This window comes from Desmodus rotundus, chromosome 11 (genome assembly GCF_022682495.2).
Source record: "Desmodus rotundus isolate HL8 chromosome 11, HLdesRot8A.1, whole genome shotgun sequence".
Lineage (NCBI taxonomy): Eukaryota > Metazoa > Chordata > Mammalia > Chiroptera > Phyllostomidae > Desmodus > Desmodus rotundus.
In genome coordinates, this window is record NC_071397.1 from 67304381 (window position 1) to 67330215 (window position 25835).

The 25835-nt window shown below is 41.4% G+C and overlaps 1 protein-coding gene across 3 annotated transcripts in view; it reads left to right on the top strand.

Annotated features, from left to right (window-relative positions):
- Positions 1 to 2282: 2282 nt before the first annotated feature.
- Positions 2283 to 25835, top strand: part of DSE (dermatan sulfate epimerase) — a 61649-nt gene continuing 38096 nt past the window's right edge. Inside the window, exons 1-2 of one of the 3 annotated variants that reach the window (XM_053914121.1) lie at positions 2283 to 2668; positions 24974 to 25442. In XM_053914121.1, the coding sequence (XP_053770096.1) occupies positions 25027 to 25442 (416 nt within the window). In that variant the 5' untranslated portion in view covers positions 2283 to 2668; positions 24974 to 25026. Of the gene's footprint in view, positions 2669 to 2778; positions 3149 to 24973; positions 25443 to 25835 lie in introns of those variants that run through there. The other 2 variants (XM_045188697.3, XM_045188698.2) reach the window with 2 other exon arrangements.

Here is a 25835-nt window from a genome sequence, read left to right on the forward strand (position 1 = left end):
CATGTCAACAAGCTAAGAGGCCTGACTTAGCATAATAGAATTTAATAGACAAACGCGTTAGGTGCTAAACACAAATTGTAGTAAGTGTAGGTTGAGAAGGTGTGTTTTGCAACAGTGGTGAAAAAGACATTACTGCTTAAGAATGCTAGTAAATTGTAATATAGGAGTCAACAGGGTAGTATTACTGCCATAAAAGCTCCCAAGATTTACTTGGGGAAATACAGTAATTAGAACAAAGCCATTAAATATCTTTTTACTGTGTGTTATTTGGATGAAACCCTGAATTAAATTGTTGGGATCAGACTTTCAGAGGGATGATGGCAAAGTAAACCAACTTCCAAAGGCTTTCAGAAAGGATGAGAAAAGCTGGTGGAGTTGGTAGGTACCCAGGCAAACTGGAGCACTTTCCTGGGGAATCAAGGCTAGCTGCATTCCGGAAGACTCCAGAGAGTAGAATTGCAGATGATTGAGGCCTACTATATGGGGGGGGAGGGGGCACTTTTCAAGAGGTGGATTCATTCAGTGGTAGATTTCCAGGTCCATGGAAGGTAAAACTGGGGGTAAAGGAGCAAATGCCAGTGGGTACTACTGCCTCCTTTGAGGAGTTCTCAACCTACTGCTTGCACACCATGATGACATGGGAAGAGAGTTTAAAACGCTGATGCTTAAACTCTAGTCCTGGAGATTCTGATTTACTGGTCTGGCGTGGGGCCTCAATTAAAATGTATTTTATCAAAGCTCCCCTGATGATTTGATGTTCTAGGTTGAAGAATCACTGAGCTAAATGACTACTCGTTGAGCGGTTAAATAAATCAAAACAAAGGCTTTTTCTAAAGTTTCTTCCAGATTTGAGAAGATAAACAGAAATGAACATATGGGTTACATACCACAGCTAAACATTTTCACAATTAATCATCTCCAATATTTGAATTATTACATGTAAATCCCACAGCACAGTAACTGGCATCAAGTAACTCTCAAATATAAGCCATCTTTATTGCACCCTTTCTATAACTGTTTTGAGAAGGTATTATTCCTCTCCATTACACATGAGGAAACGGAGGCTTTGGAGTTAGTTTTCCAAGGCCCCTTGTAGTTAATTGCAAAACAAGGATTTAAACCAGAATTCAAAGCTAGTTCTAAATTCTCAAGCCCCTTCTGGTCTCTTCCACTGGCCACCTCTAAAACATCTGGAAATTTATGCAAATCAGTGGTTTACCTGAGTAAACATCACAAAAAATTAACAAAACCACTTCCTCTTGACCTGTTTGTAAGGAATCGCTTCAGAAGCAATTTCTGAGTAAGAAGGCTAGCAGTAGGCACCCACTCTTTTTTCTAATGTGGCCTAAGGGAAACTCCCTTGCAGGCCTGGAGAACCTCCGAGGGCAGGGGGCGTGGATGGAGGCGGCTCTTCACAGCTCAACGCACTTTGAAGCAAACGGCAAAAATGCACTGCTCTCAGATGAAACATTTCCTATTCTAAGGAATGGGTAACCATCTGTCATTCCTGTACTGTCTAGCGCTGGTGGGTTAATTACATGCTAACACAGAGAGGCGAAGTTAGCCCTGAGGTGATGGCCAGGTACCTACCTATCTGACACCTCTTGGGAGCAATGTTGGTGCAGTGGCTGCTTTTAAGAGAACTGCAGAAACCTCTCCCCAAGGGAGCTGTGACGACTAAGGTTGCAGAACCTCTCCCTCTCCTTTCCCCCCACCCACCCACACAGGCCTAGGAGATAAGATAAATGGAATTTCCTCTTGTGAGCTGCAGGCATGAAATGCTCTGTTCCCGACCCGTTACCTTTGGTGATTAAAATCCATTCAGTTTGCAGGGTTCAATGGTTTCATTTCGTGTTTGTTGTTAGTACAGTTACAGCAAGAAGTACTTTTAAATAGGTGATTTTCTGCCTTCCCTCTGAGAGCAGAGTAAAACCGAATGCGGGAGAAAAGGAGGAGTTAACTATTTTGAAAAAGGCGAGTGGAGTAGGCGACAGCCTCTCCTTCTTTCCTCCCTGCAATAAGGTTCTCCAAGTTTTCCTCGATTTCTTTCTCCGGGCTCTAGGGAAGCATCAGCTCCTCCCCGTGGACCTGCAAAACTATCTTTCGTTTGGGAGCGGTTCCGGAGTCCAAGCAGAAACGTACGGGCCATTAGAAACGATTAAGAGCAAGTCAGAGCCGCAGGGCTGGCAAGGCAAGGGTGCGTGGAGTCGTGGCCAGAGTGGAGGGAAGGCCGGGCGTAGCTCGCGAGCCGCGAGGCCGGGGAGGGGCAGAGGGAGGGGGAAGCGGGGCAGGCCGGAGGTCGGGGTCCCGCAGGGGGTGGGGGTGTCCCCGTTTCCCCGTTTCCCCCTCCCCATCCTCGCCTCCGAGGGCTCCGGTGACGTTGCGGTTTCCTCCTCCCTCCCGCTCAGCTTCGCGCCCGCCCTCCTCCGGATGAGCCCACACCCCACCCTCCCGCTCCCCGCGGGCTCCAAGTAGCGCCACCCGAGGCTGCAGCGGCGCATCTCGCGGCGCGGCGCCCACCGGCACCGATGGCGCGGCGGGCGAGCTGAGGACTTGGCTCCGAGGGCGCCGCGCGCCCTGGGGCTGAGGGGCACCGGGAAGGGGCTCTGGAGCCTGGGCCGAGGCTGGTGGGGCGACGCCCGAGAGGGCGAAGTCGCGGCGGGGAGCGGTGAGCAGAGGGGCGCGCGAGGGGGCGGACAGGGGCGAGCGGCGGGCGCCGCTCCGGGTTCCTCGCTGCACAACTTTCTTTCGGAGTCCTGGCAGGGAGGCGGGCGGGAGGCGGAGAGCCACGTCCCCAGCAAGGCGCCGGGCGCCGTGCGCCCGGGCCGGACTCGGCGGGGTGCCTGCAGGGTGCGCTAGGCGTGAAGTTCGAGCGGTGCGGGCGGCAGGCAGCCTTGGGGACAGCCGATCGTCCCTTTCCACCCTGGAGCTCTCAGTGCAGAGCCCGGCGCACCGTAAGAACCCGGAGCTCGCTTTCGGCGCGTTGGCTCTAGCTTAGCCACGGTTTTTCGGACGGCCTGCTGGGCTCTGGCAACGCTCCGCTCGTGGTTGGGGGACGCTTGACTCATAGGCTGGGAAGCTCTGTAAGCGATGCCACATGGGCTCAGGATCTGTCGCTGCTGGAATCGGAGCCAAGTCTGTGACCTGAGTGAGAGCTTGCTCATTTTCATTGCTCACTTGATCGAGGTAGCAGCCTCTGCGTAGGCCTGCTGGCATGAAAGGTTGAAACCGAATCCGTTGCTTAAAGGAAGGGAGTGCACCTCATTTACCTGGAATTCCTTAGGTCAGGCAGTGACACATAGTTTCTAAGGATCTTCGTGTAGTGAAATTATTAAAAGTTATTTCGTTATAGAAAGTCAAGGTTTAGTTAATGTAACATTAAATTTGAGAATGGACGTTCTCACTTAAAAATAATGTAAAAATAGTTTTTTTTAAGTATTTTTCACATTACAGGATTTAGTCATCTAGTAATTACATTTTCCTCAGTTTTTTGGACTTCTCAGTGTGATAACCTGTAAAATGAAATATGACGTACAATACTTTGTAGAATATTCACTGCTAAAATCGAATCACAAAAATGTTTGTAATATGCAAGGAAGAAATAAAATACGGGATTATCAGTCTGAGTATTTGACTATTCGTGACAATTTTCTTTTAAAGTCACCAAACAGATATGTCCTTTTATGAAGTGTTGTAGGTAAAAATGTGTTCTAGTAAGATGGAGAAAGGATTGAATTTGATACCTCCGTTGTTTAGTGACCCGTCTGTGTGGGTTCAGCAAAAAGTACAAGACAGTGTGGTCCATTTAGAGGTATAGGAGAAAATGCATGGGCAACTCTCCTGGAGTTGCTAATGTAGACAGGGAAAAAACCTAAGTAAACATTTGAGAGGTTGAGAGCTTGGGAAGCATCATCTTTCATTGATTGGCATATGTCAGATCAGTGTCATCATTTTAGTTAATTAAATAGAAACAGTGGCCTACAAAGCGCATTTTTACATTCAGGTTAAAAAATATTGGTAATACAGTCACCAAATAAAATGGAATTCTCAAAAAAAATAAATAAAAAATCTTGGACAAGGAGAGATTTGCAACAGAACACACTGTATGGAGGCCTTCCTACTGAGGGAATTATTGGGACCTTCCAGGTCCCGATAGGTAGGATAGGTAGACACTGTTTAAAGTTCCTCCCTGAGGGTAGGGGCCTGGCGTGGGAAACAGCCCCTAACAAGTCCTGTCGGCTACATGAGGTCAGGACCATCGTAGTGACTGACACTTGTGTGTGCATCTACTTTTTGTACTTGTAAAATTACTCCACAGTTTAGTTTTTACAGATGCAGGTTTTCAGTGAGGTTTGTGGTCTTTCCAGTTTGATATCCGACAGTGCTGCGTGAGAGAACCTGGTGGTTATCCATGAGGTGAGGTTCTTAACTTCACAGGTGTTCCCTGCCTTTCCCAATGCCTCGTTGTAAAGATTTTGTAATCTCCGGAAGTGTTTTAAAATCATAGGTGAAAATGCATTCTGCCATTAAATAATAAAATATTTATACAATTCTTAATGTTTGTGATAGATTATTTTGGTATTTATTTCTACTGTCTCAGACCACAGTGTGTTGCATGAAAGCCATTATATGATTCCCTTTTAGTATTACGATTTCAACCAATGGCTAGAGAGGAATAAAGGAAGATAAAATATTTAAATTTGGGTTTTAATATATCAGTAATCTTTGTTTCCAAAAGGAGTAAAGAAATTAGTAAGGAAAGACTTAATATTTTGTGGTTGCAGTAGTACTTAACCACTGGCATGTTTGAGTTCTAAGTACATATAGTAAGTACTCTTACTCTTTTTCACCACCCTAATAAAAAGAGAAATATTGTTATTATCTTGTGATGTGTGTGTGGCAGGCCTTTGAGGAGATCTGGCCTGTGGCGGAGGTAATATCATCATCATAGTGGATGTTGTAATTCCATTTACTGAGAGGGGCTGGATCTTCACTCTTCTGAAAGAAGGGGGAAGGCACCTGATGAGATTCAGCGACCAGCAACCTTCTGAGAGTGTCTCAGCAGAGGGCAGGACAGTTCTTATTACGAATGCCCTAGGGTTTTCTCATTACATTACCTTCCCCTGTAGTGATCCGTAGAATAAAGCTCTTTGGGGGTCGCCAAATTGCCAGCAGATGTTTGGATGACACAATAAAATTCTCTAAATCTAGAATCAGTGCCCAAAATGGGAATTTGGAAAGTGTATAAACCCAGAGTACCAAAAAGAGAAATTATTCTCCTGAGAAATTCATACAGTGAATTAGTGGCAGAATGGGAAGTAGAGGTTCAAATGGCAGAATCCTGATGCACTGATCTATTTGGCGATAGCAATAATTAGAAATGGAGGAATTCCAGAAAGTCTTACTAACTCCAATGCCCAATTCTAGTGGGGAGTTCCCTTTTAAAAATTAAACTTTTCATTAAGTGGATACTATTTAATTGAATAATTGGTTTTTTTTTAGAAAAACCTTTTTATGTATGTTAGTAAATAAATGTAGTCCCAAGTTCTGACCCATCTAAATTTAGTATTTCACAACTTCTGGTTATGTTTAGAACAGTAGTTTCGTTAGCTAATGGTGGAGAAGTGTAGAAAAGAATCAAACTGGAAAGAGAAATGCAGAGTATTGTAGATGGGTTCAAAAGGGGCCATTAGGATGAATAAACTCTTCCCTACAAATTCATAGGTGTTTGCACAATTGAAGGAAGGAAAAGTCCCCATAGATCATACAGCTACAGGAATACTTGCATTTTAAAATTGCCCAGTACTTTCTAATTTTTTTTCAAATCTAGTATTTTCATATTTTAGCCCAGTGGAAATGGAGAGTGATGTAGAGCAGGTGACTTCTCTTTTTAGAGGGAAATGGAAATACTGTGAAAATAAGCAATCTGTTTGTAATCTTGCATGTAGTTAGTGGCTCTTTTAAAAGTGAGATTAAACTAAATTGCATGTTTAATTGTACTTTTCTCCATTATGACTCCAAATTTATATTATTAAAGACTCTTGCATTTTATTTTCCTACAGATCCAATTTATTATCCCTTTTAATACTCACTACTGCCCGTGAACTGTCAGCTCCCTAGAATGCTCCTGTGCTTCTCAGGCTTCTGTAAACTGTCCACTGCTCCCTCCTTGTCCTCTCTTCTGTATCTCTTCTCAGGCCTTGTAAGGATTCCATTGTGGGGCCTCTGTTAGTTTCTGCAGGGCCCTTTACTCTGCAGGGCTTATCACTCTGTTCTCATTACCTGGCCTCAGGTCTTTGAGTGTTTTACCAAGTATGTTGCTTACTACTGAGTATGCAGGCAAGCTCCAGCCTGTTGAGGGTGTAGATTCCAGATCCTCTTTTAAATGCCCAGGAGAGTATAAACCTGCAGGAGGCAGAGTGTTCAGAGGCATGGTTGGAAATCAAAAAGAAAAAAAGGGATTTGGAAAGAGGAGAGAAAATTGTTGAGGTCATGTGTTTACTTCTTGAATGCAGTAGTTTGTTCAGTCCTTAATTCAGAATGACATTATGAATTTCAATGTGCTTAAAGATTACCACTGGATTTCTGTTTGTTCCAACTGTCTTGGGATATTCCATAAACATGAGTTTGGTTAGTGTTGTCATGAAATATTAGTAAACAGTTCCCAAAGGAACAGAATTTGCCTCTTCAGTAATAATTAGAAGCTATAAACCTACTGATAATTCACATGACTTATTTTGGCATCGCATATTTGGGAGTAGTTATAACTATTAGGGAAGTATAGCCCTGTTTTTAAAAATATAACAAAAGACATATGTAGTTAAGTCTCAGTTACGCATACGTGACACATTCATTGTTGATTGTTGTCTGTTTGTATCCACCTGCTTTTCCTAGACATGGTCAGAGTGAATTTGCAACTGAGTGTGTCTGCATGCCAAAATATTTTTTTGGTATTATTTATAGAATTAATAACACCTCTTTCCTCCCCAGTTAATGTGAAAAATAGGAGGGCAATCATAGCAAAATTCCTTGTGTGTGTTTAAATTAAGGTACAGGCTCTTTTAGCAGAGGTTGAATAGGTTCACAGTCAGTCGAAAACGCCACCATTTAAATCTGAAATATTTGTCGCACACACATGCCATAGAGACGTAAATGTATATCTGTTGATTAAATCAAGATTTTGTGTTAAACTTAGCTACTAAGCAACAGGCATTTAATACATGCAGATGTGATACCACAACAAAGTTGAATCAGAATTTCATAACTCTTAAAAGAGATTTGTAAAGGAAATCGCCTTACCAAGCTTGTGGGTCTATAATATTTTTATTGATGAAGTAGGCAGGCAATATACTGACTTTACTGTTGCAGCCTAATGGCAATTGCAAGGAAAATGAGAATAATTGTCAGCTTCCTGGAGTGGAAGGTAACAACATTAGGTTGCGTATATAAATTTTGGTCTAAAATGTGATCTGCAGATTATGTCGTGAATCTGGAGAGACAGCTCATTTAAAGAAATAATGGACTGCAGATTGACACTTTGATTTAGAGTAGTCCTTTAGATTGCAGCGTTGCATGCATTACTGCATTTCTGAGGTTAGCTTACATCCAGAAAGTTGTGTCAGTGACCAGAAACTCAAGAACTGCATGATAAAGTCACCAAGCAGTTCAGATGTGTTTCACGCCAAGGTGCCCTCACCAGACAACACACGGAGTGGAGCTGCAGGGAAGACCGGGTTGGCCGGGCTGCGGGGCAGTGCTGCTTAGCTTCTTCACAGCTCTGATCGAAAATGTCTTGAAACTGCTGTTTTTGTTGTTTGACTATATCTGAGGACAGACTGTAAGCAGTGGGTTTCTAGAATTTCACACATTCTGGTAAAGAACTGTTCTTGGGGCCCTTGCAGTTCCGTGATGTCGTTCCAGGAGGTACAAGTGGGGCCAGGTTCGCCAGCCCCGTGGATCATCAGGCATGGGCCAGCTGGGTTTGGGACTCACCTGCGGTGTTTACACTTCTCCCAATGGGGGGGGTGGTGTTGGGTCTGGCAGGAGAGAAAAAGTAGCCTGAAAGGGGATGTTGAGCAGCTGTTTTCCATTTTCCCTGAAGGAAAAGGAGAGGAAATAGACTTACAGCTAGCATCAAGAGGGATTTATGCTAAATACAGGGAAGTTTTTTGGAATTTTTCACCTTTAGAATAGATTTCTGATGGAGGCCTTTTAGGTCTTCTCTGTTTAGAAAGGTTTAAGAGAGGTTGTCTTGAGGGGATATTAGCATTTGTCTGCTGGGGGTTTAACTTCATGACTTCTGCTCATCTGGAGTAGAAAATTGTAAAACTAAAGATTATTTAATTACAGTTGATCCTTGAACAACACAGGTTTCAATTTCGTGGGTCCACTTGTGTGCAGATTTTTTCAATAAATACATACAGTACTGTAAATGTAGTATCCTTATGATTTTTTAAAATAAGATTTTTTCCTCTAGCTTCCTTTATTGTAAGAATACAGCATATAATTCATATACAATATATGTGTTAATCAACTGTTTATGTTATCGGTAAGACTCCTGGTCAACAGTTGGCTACCAGTCGTAGAGTTTTTGTAGAGTCCGAAGCTGTATGCAGACTTTCGACTGAGCTGGGGGTTGGTGTCCACTGCTCAAGGATAAGCTGTATTGTGAATATAGAAGACATGGTCCGCTTTAGTGTCTGAAATACAAGTTGCCTTTATTGTTTCTAGTTAGCATTTTTATTTGTTATTACAAAGTACTGGCTAACCGGTTAAACCCTGAGCATATAGGAAATCCCTTTAACTTCCCATTTAGGTACACACTACAATAGATGAAAGTCCTCTGTGCTTCATCTGCTTTTACCTCACAGAGGTCACTTGTCTTCACATTTCTTTTTCATTCCAGAAAATCTTGAAACAAAGGTTTTGGCATCAGACTGTGGTGTTCCATCCGGGCTTTCAGTAACAACTTTTACGTTCCTCTGCTCCGTGTTTTACAGTAGAACTGGATGGGCACCAGTGGCCACACAGACGTCCCGGGCATCCATCGGTCATGGGGCAAACTGTACAGGTTGCACATGTCAGAAAGAGTCTTCTCTCATGTACCACATTTGTTGTAGCAGTACTGATGGTCAAAACTAATAATGATATTTATAGAAACAATGTGAACTTTGTTGCATTTTTGTTTAGGAAGATAGAATCTCCAGTAGGATCAATTCTGTGGTTTCAGGCCAGTGGTTCTATTTTTTTTCCTATTAAAATTAGGCAATACTTAAGATGTAATTATCTTAAAAGAGGGTTCATTTTGATGAGCAAAAAGTATTTGAAAATGCATTCTCAGCCAGTACTGGGTCAGTGGACTTGGGGGATGCCAAAAAATGAAGCCCAACAAAGTCAGTGTCATAGGCAGTTGGAATTAAGTGTTTTTTAGCTTGTAGTTGTAAAGCAGTTTTGAAATGTTTTTCACAATTACCTTTCTCAAAGACAGCTGATTCTTAGGAGTACTAAAAAGCTGCAGAGTTATCTTAGGTAAGAGTGTCTTTTGTTGGCCCCTTGAGTTGTGAGGTTAATTTCTTCGTTTCGTTCTTATTATTTATTGTAAAAATCGACAAGTTAGACTCTTGCACAGGCGGCAAACACAAGGCCTGAGGGCTGAATCCGGCCTTCCACCTCGTTTTATCCGGCCCAGCACCTTGTTTCCACCTGGCGGCAGCACCGAGCTCCTTGCCCCTAGTTAAGGAGTAGTTACATTTATACAGTCCTAAAATTACATTTGGTCCTTTGAAGGCAACCACAAGGCTGATGTGGCCCGCAGTGAAAAAGAGTTTGACACACCTGCTCTATTGGTACTAGTGAGAGCCCAGGATAATTGGAGCGTGACATAAGAATCCATCTGTTGCTTTTGTGCAGTAGTTCAGCTTATCCATTCCTAAACACTGGTGTGAAATTTTAAGATCCACCTTTTTTCCTAAGGAAACCAATATTGTTCAGATTGGTTATCCATGTGCTATGATAGGGTTCTAAGATTTTCACTGTTAAATTTAAATTTTTTAAAAAATGTATTGATTTTTAGAGAGAAAGGAATGGGTGGGTAGGGGAGAGAGAAAGAGAGAGGGAGAGAAGCATCAATTTGTTGTGTGACTTATTTACGCATTCCTTGGTTGATTCGTGCTTGTGCCCTGACTGTGGGTTGACCCTGCAGCCTAGGTGTATCGGGACAGCGCTCTGACCAACTGAGCCACCTGACCAGGGCACATTAAAATTTCTAGACTTTTGTGACTTGCATAGCATTCTATATAAAAGTCAAATTAATAAGTGGTACTTGAGTATCTGCTGTGGGAACTTGGGAACTTTTAAAATTCAATTTCACCTCTCCTTTTTACATTTCATGTTGCAAGTTTTAGGTTAAGTTGGACCACTTCTAATGCCTCTTTCTTGAGGAAGAAATGTGTGGCAGTATTTATTCTACTAAATTGCCATACAATGATAAATCCTGTGCCTAAAAAAGTTGAATTGAGCTAGCAGCATTAGGCGGTTACATAACAGATCCTTCTTTGTGTGCTTATACCTTTTTTCTTGCTGGTGAAGCCACTGAAGTTGGGTTCAGTGATTGCAAGTTTTAGAAAAGATAAATCTATGTTACTTGGCAATGAATACTTTGATATATGACTTTTTCCAATGTACTTTTGAACCTGGAGAGTCAGATGAAAGAATGTTATACTTCAGCAATAGAAATACTGAAAGGATTTAGTCATTCAGCAAGTATTTGCCTGGTTGTGTTTGAGGGGATGTCTGGGTGGAGGTCACGAGGAGAGGCATACAAAATAAATATGACATAGTTTCCAGCCTTGGGGAGCTATAAAATTTGGTTGGAGAAATGACAGAGCATGGATCTTTGTGAGAACAATTAAATGCATGTAGTAGAATTGCAGGCGGGAAGAGGTCTGTAAAGGTTGCATGGGCAGAGAATACTCAGCTTGGAGGGGAGAATGGGCTGGGTCTCAGAGGATTTCATGCCAAAAATGGAGGGGGGAAAAGCACTGTAGGGAGGGCAAATGCACAGGAAGAGGAGTTAGCAGCAAAATGGGGTGGCTGCCAGGCCAAGGAGAACTTAGAAAAATTGCAGAAAGTCACTTTAATGACATTTTCTTTCTTCCTTCCCATCCTAAGTAAAATCCTCACCATTGGGATGTTAGATTTTTGCCCCTTTCCAAAAGCATTCAATTCTCCCTTTTTCTTGTACTTTTAGATAATGATATATCACCCAAATTTATAGAGAGAACTAAAATTTACCAGTGCAAGTATAATGTCCCTGAACTTATCTTCATACCCTTACCTCCAATACCAAATGGAAAGAAGTCACACGTAGTGCCGTGCTGGAAAGAAGAAAGGCAAAAACTAGATTCTTTCAGGAGACAGGGAGCATAGCAACATCCCAAGACCCCTGTGACATGTCCATTGCTGGGGCTGTTCCGGGAATGGTTCAGATATAAGGCAAACAGGAGATAGAAGAGCTAAGGACAGCTCATTCGGGGACACACGGGAAGAGTGTTAGGTGAAGATAAAGGTAGAGAGTGGAGTGAAGCATCTACAAGCACTGTAGTACATCGTACCTCCAAATGGTTTGTCTTGGTACCCAAAGATTTTTACTGCTTCTATTTATGTAATTACATTTATACGGCTATATAATTAGATGTGTAGTTATCTCTGAGTTTTTGAAGGTTTATATCTTGACACATTAGTTAATCTATTTAATAACCTCTGAGGGTTTATTAAGTGTTTGGCCCCCTTCTAGGTGTTAGGGATGTAACAGAAAGCTAATGCCCTCATGAGGCTTATGGTCTACGTGGGAGAGCCAGACACATAAAAATGAGTAAATTATACAATAGATTAGAAGACTGTAAGGACAGTGAAGAAAAATAAAAACCCAGGAGGAGTTGGGGAATGGTGGTGGTTGTGTACCGTAAGAGTGTGATTTAAATAAGATGGTCATGAACAGCCTCACTGAGAAAGTGCCATTTGAGCAAATACTTAAAGGGGGTGAGGGAGCAAGCCATGTGGATCCCTGGGGGGACAGGCATACAGGCCCTGAAGAGGGAAGACTCCTCCCGTGTACAAGAATAGGAACAAGCCACATGGCGAGAACTGGGAAAGACAGGGTAGAGCTGTAGGAGGGGAAGGCAGGGAGGTAACAGGGCCAGACCACGCAGAACCTTAAGAGCTATTGTCAGCACTTTGGGTCTTACTCTGAATGAGATGAGGAGCCGCCAAAGGGTTTTAAACAGAGAGGTGACATAATCTGAATTATGATTGGACAAGATGACTCTGGCCCCGATGTCAAGAAGGACCAGTGGGAGGTGAGGGTGAAGCCAGAGAGGCTAGTTTGGAGGCTTTTGCAACAATTCAGGCAAGACATGGTGTGGCTTAGGCTATTATGGGGGTGGCAAAAGTGGCTGGATTCTGAGTGTATTTTGAGGGTGGAGTCAACAGAATTTGCTGATGGTTTAGATATGAATACAGAGGAAGGGAAGGAAAGGAGGGGGAATTTGGGCCTGAATTGCTGGCAGGATTTGTTGCCAAGAACTGAAATGAGGAAGTGTAAGAAGGCAGTGCCTGCATCTTCGGGTTATGCACATCTGTGTCATTGTTTTACAAACCAAATCTGTGATGTTCTGGGATTTGATTATGATTCATAGAGGACATTTGGAAAGTACTCAGATTTTGATGCCAATATACTATGATTTGCAAGACAAAAATGACAGAAAGTACGTACAAAAATGTGAAAGGCAGCAAAAAAAGTAAATTTATAATTGGTGAGTATTTGCAGATTGAAAAATGGAAGAATGCTTGAATATAAGGAATAAAAAGAGCTTTACATGTAGTGCTGAAAGTATCACTGCGTATGTACCCATCCAATATATAAAATTTTTATTTTAAATTACATATACTGGCAAGGTAGGTTTAATGCCAGCAAATTACTTTCCCCTGAGATTCTTTAAAGCCTTTTCCCTACCATCTACGGATTTCATTTTTAGACAATATCTAAAGCCTTCAAGCGATTTGTAAGTCCAGCATTTTCTGCTATGTACTTTGTTCCAATAGTAACATCCTTGGACAGAATCCTTTTACAGGGTGTAAGTCAGAAAACAATAATAAAAGTTGAGTAAAGAGAAGGATTTAGTGAAACGTATCACTACATTTTTTATTCTAATGGGAGAAAGTGTTACAGCAAGACTCATAATTCTAACCGGAATTTAGATGATTAGACTAAAAGTGAAGGTTGGTGTCCCCAAGACCACTTTTGGGTTCAGCGAGTCCCTGGAAGGACTCACCCAAAGCTGTTGGAATCGGGGTTTTATACAGCCAAAGGGTATACAGATGAAAATCGCAAGGGGAAAGGTGTGCAGGCCTCCAGGTGCCCTCCCAGGGGAGTTGCACTTCCAGCAACACCATGTGACAACACGTGCCAAGTGCTGCCAGCCAGGAGAGCTCACCCCAGCCTTGGCGTCCAGGGCTTTCATTGGGGTTCAGTCATGTAGACAGACGCTAGCCTCCTGGAGTAAAACTAGCGGTTTATCACAAATCACACATAGTATAAACTCTCTGGTCCCACTGGTACCACATGGCTCAAGGCCGCAGGCGCACAAAAAACTCGAATCAGACAGAATATTACAAGGGCTCCAAGCTCATCTACCCTGAGCCGGACAAGGGCCAGTGCCGAAGACAGGCCTTTCTTAGAAAGGTGTGGTGTGTGAGCACTAGGCCTGCTGCGTCAGCCCTTTTCTGCCTGGCGTGGTAGAGCCTTGAACATGGTATTAGTACTTCGTAGAGTCATTATTATTAGGGGTTAAACTTACAGGACCTGAGCCTGGAGGAGACGATATAAGGACATACACCAGATATGCACAGTGTTAGCTAACTTTCTAAGTGAGTGGGCTGGAGTAGATTACACACAAGAGGTCAAGCATATTTTGTGGTACTTTGCTTAATAACCTATAATTGATGTCATGACTCATGCCAAAGAAGTTTACAGGTACTGGTCTAGAAGAGCAGAGGAACATGTGGTATTGACTGGAATCAGGAAAGAGGTGGAAAAGAGGAAATGTAGCCTGAAAGTTGATGTTCAGGTAGAGGAATTAGCTCATGTGACTATGGAGTCTGAGATGTCCTGGTGTGAGTTCCAATTGAAAGGCAGGAGAAAACTGACATCCCAGCTCAGGGAGGGGGTACAGTGAGGGTGAGGGTGGAAAGAGTGAGGGAGAGAAGGAGAATGTTTTTCTGTGTAAGTGTGTGTGTGTGTGTGTGTTATACACACACACATATTAGTATGGTCTGTCAGTAAGCTTTATCTCTCTCTATAAATTTTGTTGATGAAGAGATAGTATTACATTTGAAGACTTATTTTCTCCTTAGATGTCTTCAGTTACTTGGAATATGTACCTTGAAAGTATGTGCAGTTGAGCAGGAAGAAAGAAAAACCTCTTGGCGTCAAATACTTTATATTTGTCAAAATATTTGCCATTTTTAGTGTCTTGAGGGTCCCTGAAGTTATGAATACACAATACGCTCTTTCTAGTTTTTATGAGCACTTCCTCCTGGCATGGGGCACACTTTCTCTGGGTTGGAACGACCCTGGTGTTCTCTTTGATGGGCAATGATGCTTCTGCAAGCCTTTATTGAACACTTTGTAAATCCTTGGCACACTTTTATTGCTTGGAGTGTATCAGCTAATTTGAGATCACAGAAACCCTGTGGGGAAGGAACTATTGTTTCATCCATTTTACAGAGGAGGACACGGGCATAGCTAAGGATGCGGTGGTACAGGGATTCAAACCCTGGAAGTCTGGCTTCAGCTCGTGCCCTCAACCACTGACCATGTTCTGAGGCGAATGATGGTTAACTAGTATTTTGAAGAAACGCTTACCAGAAAGTGGTGTTTTATAGGTGTTATCTCATTTAATCTCCCAACCAGTCTAGGAGAGAAATACCGTTTTTATCTTCACTTTAAATGACTAGGTTTAGATGGTTAGCTTGTCCGAAGCCATAGCGTGATGGAAAAAGCCACTCTGCTGTCTGTGGTGCTCCTCTTAGCCGCCTTGCCAGTCTGCGCTCCTAAGTCTGCTGCAGGGAGAGCGTTTTTGCTTTTCATGAACATTTCATGAAAACTATGGGTTAGTTTAATGTTATTTGAAACTGTATGTTGTTATATTTAACTGTTGGCTTCATTATCTCTATTCATCTTCTTGTCTCTGCTTTATTTTTTTAGCCCGTAGTGCCAGAAAAGAGTGTTTTCTTGCTTAAAGCTATTGCTGAGAAAGCTATAGGTGGTTTCTCAGACCCTTCCAGAAAACCTTTGGTTACTTACTGTTCAGAAAAAAATTTGAAAACAAAGATTGTTAATTTCCTTTTGAAGTCAGGCACAGTAATTTAAATAAATTGCTTTGGACTAAGGGAGATATTCCTACTTAACTTTAATGGCAGACAGAGTAATACAAATACTGCAGTTTAAAAAAAAAAAGAACCTCAGAAACACCAGTTTCTTAGATTTTTTTTTATTCTATAGTATTTAGGGCAGAACATAGTTTTTCTTGTTTACTTTGTATCCTCATGCCTAGCACATTTCCTGGATTTAACAGCTGCTCAGGACATACCTGAATTAATTAATATATACAAGAAATTCTTACCCCCAACATGGATAGGGAATTCATATTCCAATTCTGAAAAACAGTGCATTGGAAAATTTAACACATGTATAAAGTATTACTTTCTAAAAGATTCAGAATACCAAAAATAAATATACTTAGTTATACTCAACATTATTCTGAAAATAATATCCGAATTAAAAGTTAAGGTATTACATTCCAGCACCGTCATTAAGAAAATTAATTAAAAGTGTAATAAAGAAGTGCCAGTCAGATGTCCAATGGTTAGACTGCTAGATAAACTAGAATTTACTTACAGCATAGCTGAGAACGTCTAACCATTTCATTTTCTCTTTTAGTCTTTTTAAAGCAAAATGAAGTACTCCAGTGGTTGCATTAGTGGCTTTGCAGACTCCCCGCTCTACGCTGCTTTCTCTTTGCTCCATGAAAATGATGCAGATTTAACTTCCTTTCTACATTTTATAAGACAACCGCTCTCTCAAAAGCTGGATCTTAATGGTTCTTAATTTTGTAATAATGTGCACCAGGCAAAAACTCTACTGCTAAATTAATGCCTGCAGCTGGATAGCCACTAAATTACTCTTTCAAGTAGTCTCTGGTGAATGGGAGATGGAACCTTCAGACTTTACACCAGAAAATATGTATAGCCACTTTAAATGTAATTGAGATTAATTACTGTTTTCATAAAGGGAAGTTCTACCACCGTCATTGTTGATGTAGGAGAGAAGTGAGCTTCAGATGTGTTCTGAGAAAATGTGGCATGCACAGAAACTTTCCTGGGGACAACGCAGAGAGGTTCTTTGACTGCAGAGAGCTGTACTTAACTTGCAAACCTAACCTAAAGTTTCTCCGGTGTTGAGAGTGGAGGTTGTGAACACCATTATTATCCACAGTGTGGTTTTGCTGTGTGGGTTCAGGGTTATAATTACTCCCTCAGTAGTTTGTGTAAATTCTTGGGGGTTCCATGTGGTATAATGTCATATTGCGGATTTTTGTTTGGAAATGACTTTTTAGGGAGATATATTTCATTTCACCCTTAAATAAGGAAACAATAAGCCCTCAGTCAAAGGAACTTTCATTTTGATTAAGAGCCTTTGGTTTTTAAAATTTTCTTTTTTGGCTGAGTCTGCAGACTTTACACATCAGGGAGTATAATTTTAGGGAATGATTGTATAGTACCCAAACCATATGTTTTCTTAGGATTTGACATTTTTAAGAATAATGTTAGATTTATTTCACTACAGAAATTTACCAAGAACACATAAGGTTTATTTTGCTACTTCAGAAAAAAATATTTTTCAAAAAATTATTCTAAATATACATTTAATAAAATCAAAGTAGAAAAGTAAGGAGAACTTTAAAAATATCTGCATTCTATAAATTAAAATATGTGGAAACAGTGAGGGTAGTATGTATGAGACCATGGTGAGGTGTTTCTCAATTACGAGGTTTCTCTGAGAGTTAAATCCTACACTAGATCAGAGAAGGAAGTGTGCAGCTTCATTAGGGTATATTAGTGCTCGCAGGCCCTCAGAGTTTGCCTGAAACCAGATTAGAAGTCTAAAGAGGGAGGGAACTTGGGTTTCAATGGAAGCACAAATAAGGAAGTGTCGCAGATGCTAACTAATGCAGTGTCTACACATTTTCCAGGGGAGGGGGTATGACGTGAGGAGCATGCAGTTGTCTGGTCTGCTGGATTGTTTTAGGCCTTTATTGTGTATCCTGCCTTAGTGTGGGAGGTATTTGACTCTCCTAATCGTGTAACTAACTACTGGGCCCCTCCATTGGGTTGGGTGAACTGGAATGGCTACTCTTGGGTGAGCCTGAGTCTGGGGGGGGGGGGGGGTGGCAGGAGCTGTGGGGGGTGTTCATTTTGATCTTCTTTCCTAGATGTCATGGCAATTCAATTTTTAAAATTTTGTTTTTAACGACATCCCAAGTGCTGACAATTCAGCCCCTTTCAAGTGCGGTTATGGCGCTGATCTTGACTGGTTGAGTAGCCCCAAGCCCAAGGCCCCTCCCACTGCTTGCGTTCAGACTCTTTATTCATCGGGCAATTAGCTAATAATTTTACTTCCTGTGTAGTTTTCCAATGAAGCCAGAAATATTTCCCAATCTGCTTGATTGTTGTATTCCTTATAAATGAATGTAGACATTCTGGTTTTATTTATGTTGGGGAAGGGGAGTTTTAGTTTTATTAATGTTGGAGAGCATTTACTGGTTGATCAGCTGAGATATTGATGACATTGAGTGAGCCGAGACCAGACCCTGGACTGAGATTAGCACAGCAGTTCTGGCAAGGGCAGCAGATGTCCCATGAGAACTCAGGTTCCCCTTTCATAATATAAATTCGTTACTAGGAAACAGATCCCCAGCCAGAGATAGCAGTATTTCCCAGTCCTTATTGTATCAGTTGACCTTTCTTTTGAAAGAATACAGTAAGAAGTGTCACCATTTGTACATCAAGAATTTCTGGCCTTTGGAAGCAATCAAACTCAGATAATGGTTTATTTTGTTGTTGTTCTTTTCTTTGGGAGCAAAATCCCCAGCAAATACTTGAAAAATTTCAAGGGTCGAATGCTTTCTTTCCTAGTGAGTGTTGAGCTTACTGTGAATGACATGTTGAAGAGTCAGGAGCACTGTGTTCGAGCTTCAGCTGTCTCTTAACATGTGGCATGACCTTGCCCTAGTCAGTTAACATCTGTGGTTCTCATTCTTTTGCTTATAATATTCAGTTTCTTTCAAATAAAATATTTTATGGGCAGGATAATATAATCTTACATGTCTAAAACTTCTTCTCCTTTTGAAAAATTACAAATATTTATTGAGCTCCTACTTCGTATCAGGTTCTATGATAAGTGCATTACGTAGTATTTAATCTCCCCGTGAGGTTGGGCCATTTTATGAATGAGAGAATGGAGGCTTTGGGAGCAGCAGTCACTTGATCAGAAGTAGCAGACGGCACAGCTGCGATTACATACCGTGTCTGCCCAGCACGACACGCGTTATGTTCGCCGTAATGCCGTGCTCCTCAGACTTGGCACATCTTATAGAAGGTTTTTAATTCATCTTCACTTGGGATATGTTTTACTTTCTACAGGGTGATTTCTCTTTTCCATTCTTACACATTCAATGTTTAAAATTTTTAACATTATTTTTTAATCCTTTTTATATTTTGTAAAGCTGGAGGAACTGAAAGAACATGTGCACTACCATGTGTTTCATTTTTAAACAACCCCAGACCACTTGGGAACCCACTTCATTTTGGAAACTTGGTGGACTAATCTAGTTTTCAGTTCTTTTCACTTTCATACTCTTCTGTGCTTTCCTTGCGGAAGGATGGCAGAAATGTTGTTGAATTGTTAAAAATTTGGTTATAGGAAAGAACCTTGGTTTAAGATTTAGGAAATTCGAGCTCTAGTTCTGCCTCTGAAGTTTACTGTAAGATACTGTTAGAGTAACAGCATGCAGTAACTCTCCATACTGTTTTGCCACATTCACTTATTGTAAGTAAAAGATCAAATATGTGCAAAGCATTTCACTCAAAATTTCTCTGTGTGTCAGAAATCAAAATAGCTGCAGTGGACAGTTGGAACCAGAGCTAAAGCAAAATAATTTCAGGCATATTTTTGTTGTGAAGGACCTGCTTAAGATACTTAGAATTGGACATCATGTTAAATACTTTTTATATCCTTTGGCTTGACCTAAGCAAAATGCCAAACTAGGATTACTGCAGATGTATGTAGGGCATCCAGGCAGAGAGGTGGTCAAATTGCTCTCTGAATTGTCTTGTAGTGACAGGTTAATTCTTAAAGGACTATATTGTATTCATTAATTGGTTGTGAATTTGGGAATGTTTTGCTCTCTGAGCTGTGTGGAAGGAGACAAAAGAATGGGAAAGAAACCTGGATTAGGAAAGCCAGTGTGTTATAGTGGAAGAGAAAAGACTTTTAGGGGAAATGAGGCCTGACAGAGTCTCTCAGAAACGTCCTGAGAACTGACTTATGGGTAACCTATATTACTAGAGTCGGCTGTAGAGGGTAGCCTGCAATTTTGCTATACTGAAAATGCCATGCTTTTGAGCTGGGCCAAGTGCAACTTAAAGATTTAAGTGAGTTGGCTCCGCTGGCTCTGCTGGGTCTGCAACATAGCGAACAAGGTAGAAAATGGCTTGAGAGGTATCCGTAGACATCTGGAAGTACGGAATTATTTGTCCAAGTGTGTTGTGTTTTGTGGTGGGGAAGCTGGCCATTCTGGTAAACTCATTAGCCTTTAATGGCCACTATTTCACTCAGCATTCTCAGCATCTCCCAAAGTTTGGTCATTCAGGCACCACCTTCAACAAATTTTGCCTTATCCATTTACTTAAGTGTAAAAGTTTTGGGTTTTTTTTTTTTTTAACTGTACTGAAACAGGAACTTTATATATCTGTTGAAATCTCAGGTTGTGCTACTTTTAGTTTTTCCTAATGTTTATTGAAATAAATATGTAGCTTAACACCTGTCCATCCGTGGTCCACCTAAAACTATGTTGAGAAAAGTTCCTTTCATCTAAATTTAGCTCTTCTCTTTATAGAGTTCACAGAATGCCAGGGTAGAAGTTAAAGGGGAAACCCAAAGGCTGGAAATAGGGGCTTTGGGTGGAATTTTCTAGACAGACTTAAGATGGTAGATGGGAATTAGGTTTCCCTGTAGGTTATCAGCCAAAAGTAAGTTTGGGTTAGGCTTCAGTTAAGTTTAATTCATCCATCCATTCCTTCCATCCATTTCTTCCTTCCTTCCTGCCCTTAATACTTTTTAGGCTACAGGACTTTCTAGGCCTTGTGAGTGTTTCCCTCCATTAGTTTTCTAGCAGATGTTTTTTCTGAAAAATTCTAAACTTGCATTGGCTTCAAATAAGAGGGAATAAGGTTTCTCCTTGCTCAATTTTAGTGATGAAATCTACTCTGCCAGCTCCTAAGCCCAGGAGTTAGTCTAGTTCAGCCAGAGTTTATGAGCCGCCTTTTCTGTGTCAGGCACAGTGCTGAGCCCTGTGATGCGAACAGAAAGCTGTGGTCCTGCCTTCTGTGAGGCACAGCATATAAACAGCCAGAGCAACCCACGGTGATGCAGCCAGAGGCAGGGAAAACGAATTCTTTGGGTAGATGGACAAAGGCCTTAGTAACTGGGAGAGCGCTGGGGGCTGGGCATGTGGCGTGTGACATAAGGGAGGCAACACACCATTCGTGCCGCCATGAAGGCTGTGGGTTTTTCTCCCCGGGCAGTCTTTGCTGATCGTTCTGCAGAATTTCTGTGGGTTCTGCACTGGCCCACATGGTGTTCCAACAAGAATTAATGTTTTATATGTGTGGTAACGCACAGCCTTGCTGCCCTGACACCCTCACATGAATTTCAAGTAATAACTAGGGAACCTTCAATAACTGTTGGCATATTGAGATGGCATCATTCCCAAAACAACATCTTAATGAGGTTCTGTGCTTCAGGAGCAGCTCTTCTTGTTTAAATACACTCAGGCACGTCCTACCTGACGGGAAGCGATGTGGCAGAAGTGGCTGGGCTCATAGTGTGAGTCCTAAATTGTGAGGAACTCTGTAGAGCAACGCTGACTTTCTCAGTGACTCTGTACCTGGGTAGGAGGATGTTATGCATAAGGAAAGAGAAAAAGAATAAAACAAGTCAGTCTTAAGCACCTTGAGGGAATGTGTGTACAGAATCTGAAATAGAGAATTTCTAGTCTCCACATAGCTTCTTATCCACAACCCAAGCCACCCCCTACCCACCTAGAATGGGAGCTGCACATTCAAACACCAGGCCCTGGCCAGGCAGCTCGGCTGGTTAGATTCTAATCGTTAGAGGGTTGTTCTGATATGCCAGGGTTGCAGGTTGGATCCCAAGAATCAAATGCATAAATAAGTGGAACAACAAGTGAACGTTGCTCTCTCTCTCTCTCTAAAAATCAATTTTAAAAAAAGTAGCAGAGCGATCTTTAATTCTATGCATGTAGGGGTCAATTAAAGGAGAAACTTCCAACCTATCCTCACTCTGGGTACCTAAACTGCCCCCCCTCCCTCATGGGCCCAGTGTTAATTGTATTGATGGCTGCATTCAATCTTCGACTTTGGGGATTTAATACATACAGGTTTTACAAAAATTGTTGGCATAATTATTGTCTGCAAAGAGCAAGAACTAAAGCCGGGGTTGGTGGGGGGAGCAGTGGGGACAGAGCATTACTCCAGATCCAGCCACATCTCTGTGTTGCCGGAGCCCACACCCCTTCTCAGACACAACCACGAAGGATTATTTCTTTTGGCCAGGTCTCTCACCGTGAAGGATCCAGCCAGCTGCCTTGAAGCTTTGGGTGCTAGACATAATATAGGCAGAGTCCAAGAGTTATTTCTATTTTATATATTTTATTTAGCATGGCTATATTGATCTTTTTTTTATTCACCACCAGTTCTACTCTTGAAGTAAATCTAAAATGCTTTGCAAAAGCATCGCCACTGCCACTGATTGCTTACACTGTGTGTATACTCTAAGAAATATAAAGAATACTAGAATTTATGGCAGTATCCACAAGTGAGGCCCCAGTGCCTTTCTCTTGGAGATTTAGCAAGTTGAGAACCTGGATTGATCTCTAATGTGTGTTAAATCCCTAATTTTCTTTTTTTCTGAATGTGAGGAGGCAGTTTTTCCTTGGAAAAATAGTTTGTGTTCAGCTGGGGAGGTTGATTTTTCTCCATCAGTTTTTCCCTTTAATAATTGAAAACTACTGTTCATTATTTACATAAAAGCTGTCTTTTTCTGGTCTGCTTTCTGTAACCTTTCCCCTCTGAAGAATTTGAAGAATTCCCTGACTTTCCTCTAGGGGATTTTATGCGTGCTTTATCCCAGATGTGAGACATAGACGACTAGGCTGAGGGTTTCTTTCTTTCTTCTTCTTCTTTTTAATGGTCCTCCATGTGAAAGACATTCTTTCAACCTGTGAGCAAAGCTGCCACTGAAAAAGGGACTTTCAAGAGAGTTAAGTAGTAAGAAAATATGTGAGCTTGGTTTAAAAGTCTGACTTACTGAATGACACCAAAATCCCATATGCACAATGAAAAAGTAGACAGTAGTTTCAAATAATAAGGGGGAAATGCACACATGTTATTTTAGCCTTTTAATTCTGGGATTTTATTTCCTGACTGAAGGCATGTCAGTTTCTAGTCCCAGCAAGCCCGTGACTGGTCGTTCCCTGCGCGCTTGCTGATGGCAGCCTAGGGAATGCCCGGGCCTGGCAGATGTTTACCCTGGTTTTGTCTTCTCTGTTCCCACCTTCTGCTGACACAAAGAGGATATTAAGCCTTATTCATAATATTTTGTCTGCTTACATTCTTACAGACATATTGATCCTAATCTCCGGTTCAAAATATAGAATGTTAGGAAGCAGGGAGAGATTAGAGTGAAGGAGGCTGTGTTAAGAAAGATAGGATTTTGGGTTTTTTTTTCCTAATGTCCATTTAGATTCCCAGACCACATTTCACCACCAGCTTTTGGTTATTGTGGTTTTCATATTAGTGGCTAAAAAGTAACCATAAAACCTAAACTTTTTGTGTGCTATGAGAAGAAGGCCTACTTACGCAAGTATTGGGTTGTCCAGAAAGTTCATTTGGTTTTTTCTGTAAGATGGCTCTAGTAACGCTTAATTGTCTTTAACTTCATTTGAAACAATTTTGTTAGATTGTATTGTGACAGCTGTCATATCAGTGTGCATTAAAAATTAAAACTGATCAAAATTGGTGAATTTTTGTGAAGCCCTTTAATATTGAAGATGGAAGAAAATATGCAACATTTTTGGCATATTATGCTTTATTATTTCAACAAAGGTAAAAACGCACAACCAAAATGCAAACAAAGATTTGAGCAGTGTATAGAGAAGGTGCTGTGACTGAATGACTGTGTCGGAAGTGGTTTGCGAAGTTTCATGCTGGAGATTTCTCGCTGGACAATGGATGCTCCGTGGTCGAGTAGAGCCGTCGAAGTTGATGGCAATCATATCGAGGCATTAACTGAAAACAATCAGTGTTATACCATGTGGGAGATAGCTGACATACTCAAAATATTCAAATTAACAAAGTTATTGATAAAAATGAAACTACATGTCTTGTATTTTATGGAAAAAATCATATGGACTTTTTGGCCAACCTAATATTATTTGGTTTCCCCAAGTCCAAAGTTCTGTTTTCCACAATGAATATATATACCTGATGTATCATGCTTAATTAATTAATTTAAATTATTAAGTTTCAGTGAGTTTCTTTCTAGTTTAAATTTGTTGTGGGTGGGGGGAGGTATAGGAAGGTAAAAGGTAGTATAAATGGTGATGGAAGGAGACTTGACTTGGGGTGATGAACACACGATACAGTATACAGATGATGTATTATAGAATTGTATACCTGAAACCTATATAATTTTATTAACCAATGTCACCCCAATAAATGTAAAAAAAATAAAGCATATACATGGTTAAAAAGAAAAAACCTAAATTCATATGCTTTATTTTTCAATACAAGGCCTGTCCAGGAAAAAGTCCAGCCATTGTTAATATAACAAGAGTAATTTGTGCAACACTGATGTAACCTGGCAGCCAAGGAGAGTGGACCGGAATGCACATGCGTGAACAATGACAACTTCACTGTACTAGTCAGTGGGGGTGGGTAGATGCTGTTGAGTGAGCATGTGTGGCTATGACATTCAAAATAACTGAGTGAGTAGAGCAATAAATCTGCATCAAATTTTGTGTAAGGCTTGAACATTCCTCTGTGGAAACAATTCGAATGGTTCAGAAGGCCGCAGCTCTGGGCACCTGGTGGTTGGCAGCTTCATCATGACAACGTGCCCACTTGTGCATCACGTCTTGTGCAGACTTTTACAGCAAAACATCAAATCATCCAGGTGACTCAGCCACTAGATCTGGCACCCTGTGACTTCTGGCTTTTCCCAAAACTAAAAATCACCTTTAAAAGAGAAGCAATTCAGACCATGGATGAGATTCAGGAAAATATGACAGGGTGGCCGATGGAGCTTAGAACTGTGTGATGTCCCAAGGTGCCTACTTCGAAGGCGATTGAGGTGTCATTGTCCTATGTTCAGTGTTTCTTGTATCTTCTTCAAGAAATGTTTCTATTTTTCATAGTACATGGCTGGATACCTTCTGGACAGGCCTCATATTTAGACCTTTTCCTAGTAAGTGGGGCGACTATCTACCATGTTTCTACTTTGCAATGTTTCCTTGGTGAACATATTTTTCTTTTCTTTTTCTTCTTCCTGCAGTACCTTTCGAAGATGGTTTGGCTGCCTTGGAGATTTGGAGATCTGATGCCACGATGAGGACTCACACACGGGGGGCTCCCAGTGTGTTTTTCATATCTTTATTCTGCTTTGTGTCAGCCTACATCAGTGACGAGAACCCAGAAGTCATGATTCCCTTCACCAATGCCAACTATGACAACCACCCAATGCTGTACTTTTCCAGGGCGGAGGTGGCGGAGCTCCAGCTCAGGGCCACCAGCTCACACGCGCACATCGCTGCCCGGCTCACAGAAGCTGTGCATACCATGCTGTCCAGCCCCTTGGAGTACCTGCCTCCCTGGGATCCCAAGGACTACAGCGCCCGCTGGAATGAGATTTACGGCAACAACTTGGGTGCCTTGGCGATGTTCTGTGTGCTATATCCTGAGAACATTGAAGCCCGAGACATGGCCAAAGACTACATGGAGAGGATGGCAGCTCAGCCTAGTTGGTAGATTTTTGTCTTTTTCTTCTTACTGTATGAACTCTGCAATTTAGAGAAACGAGTTTATACTCAGATGAAATCTCAAGAGGCCAGAGTTCCCCATTCTTGTTTGTGTGTGTGTGAGTGAGCAAGAGTGAAGGAGTTACTCGTGGTTTGTGTTACCAGTGGCTTTTCAAAGGTCCATAGTTTCAAAAGATCTAGTGACTTCCATGTTTAAAGTTAGAAGGAAAATATTTAGGTACAACTTAACCAAAGAAAAAATAATTTGTTGAGTTGAGTAAACAGTACCGTTTTGATTATTGAGAGTTTTTTTCATCTTGTTTAAAAGTACCAATATATGTATATATTACTGTCATCTGCCCTTAGGTTCTGATTGACCCTACCCCCAAATGGTTAAAA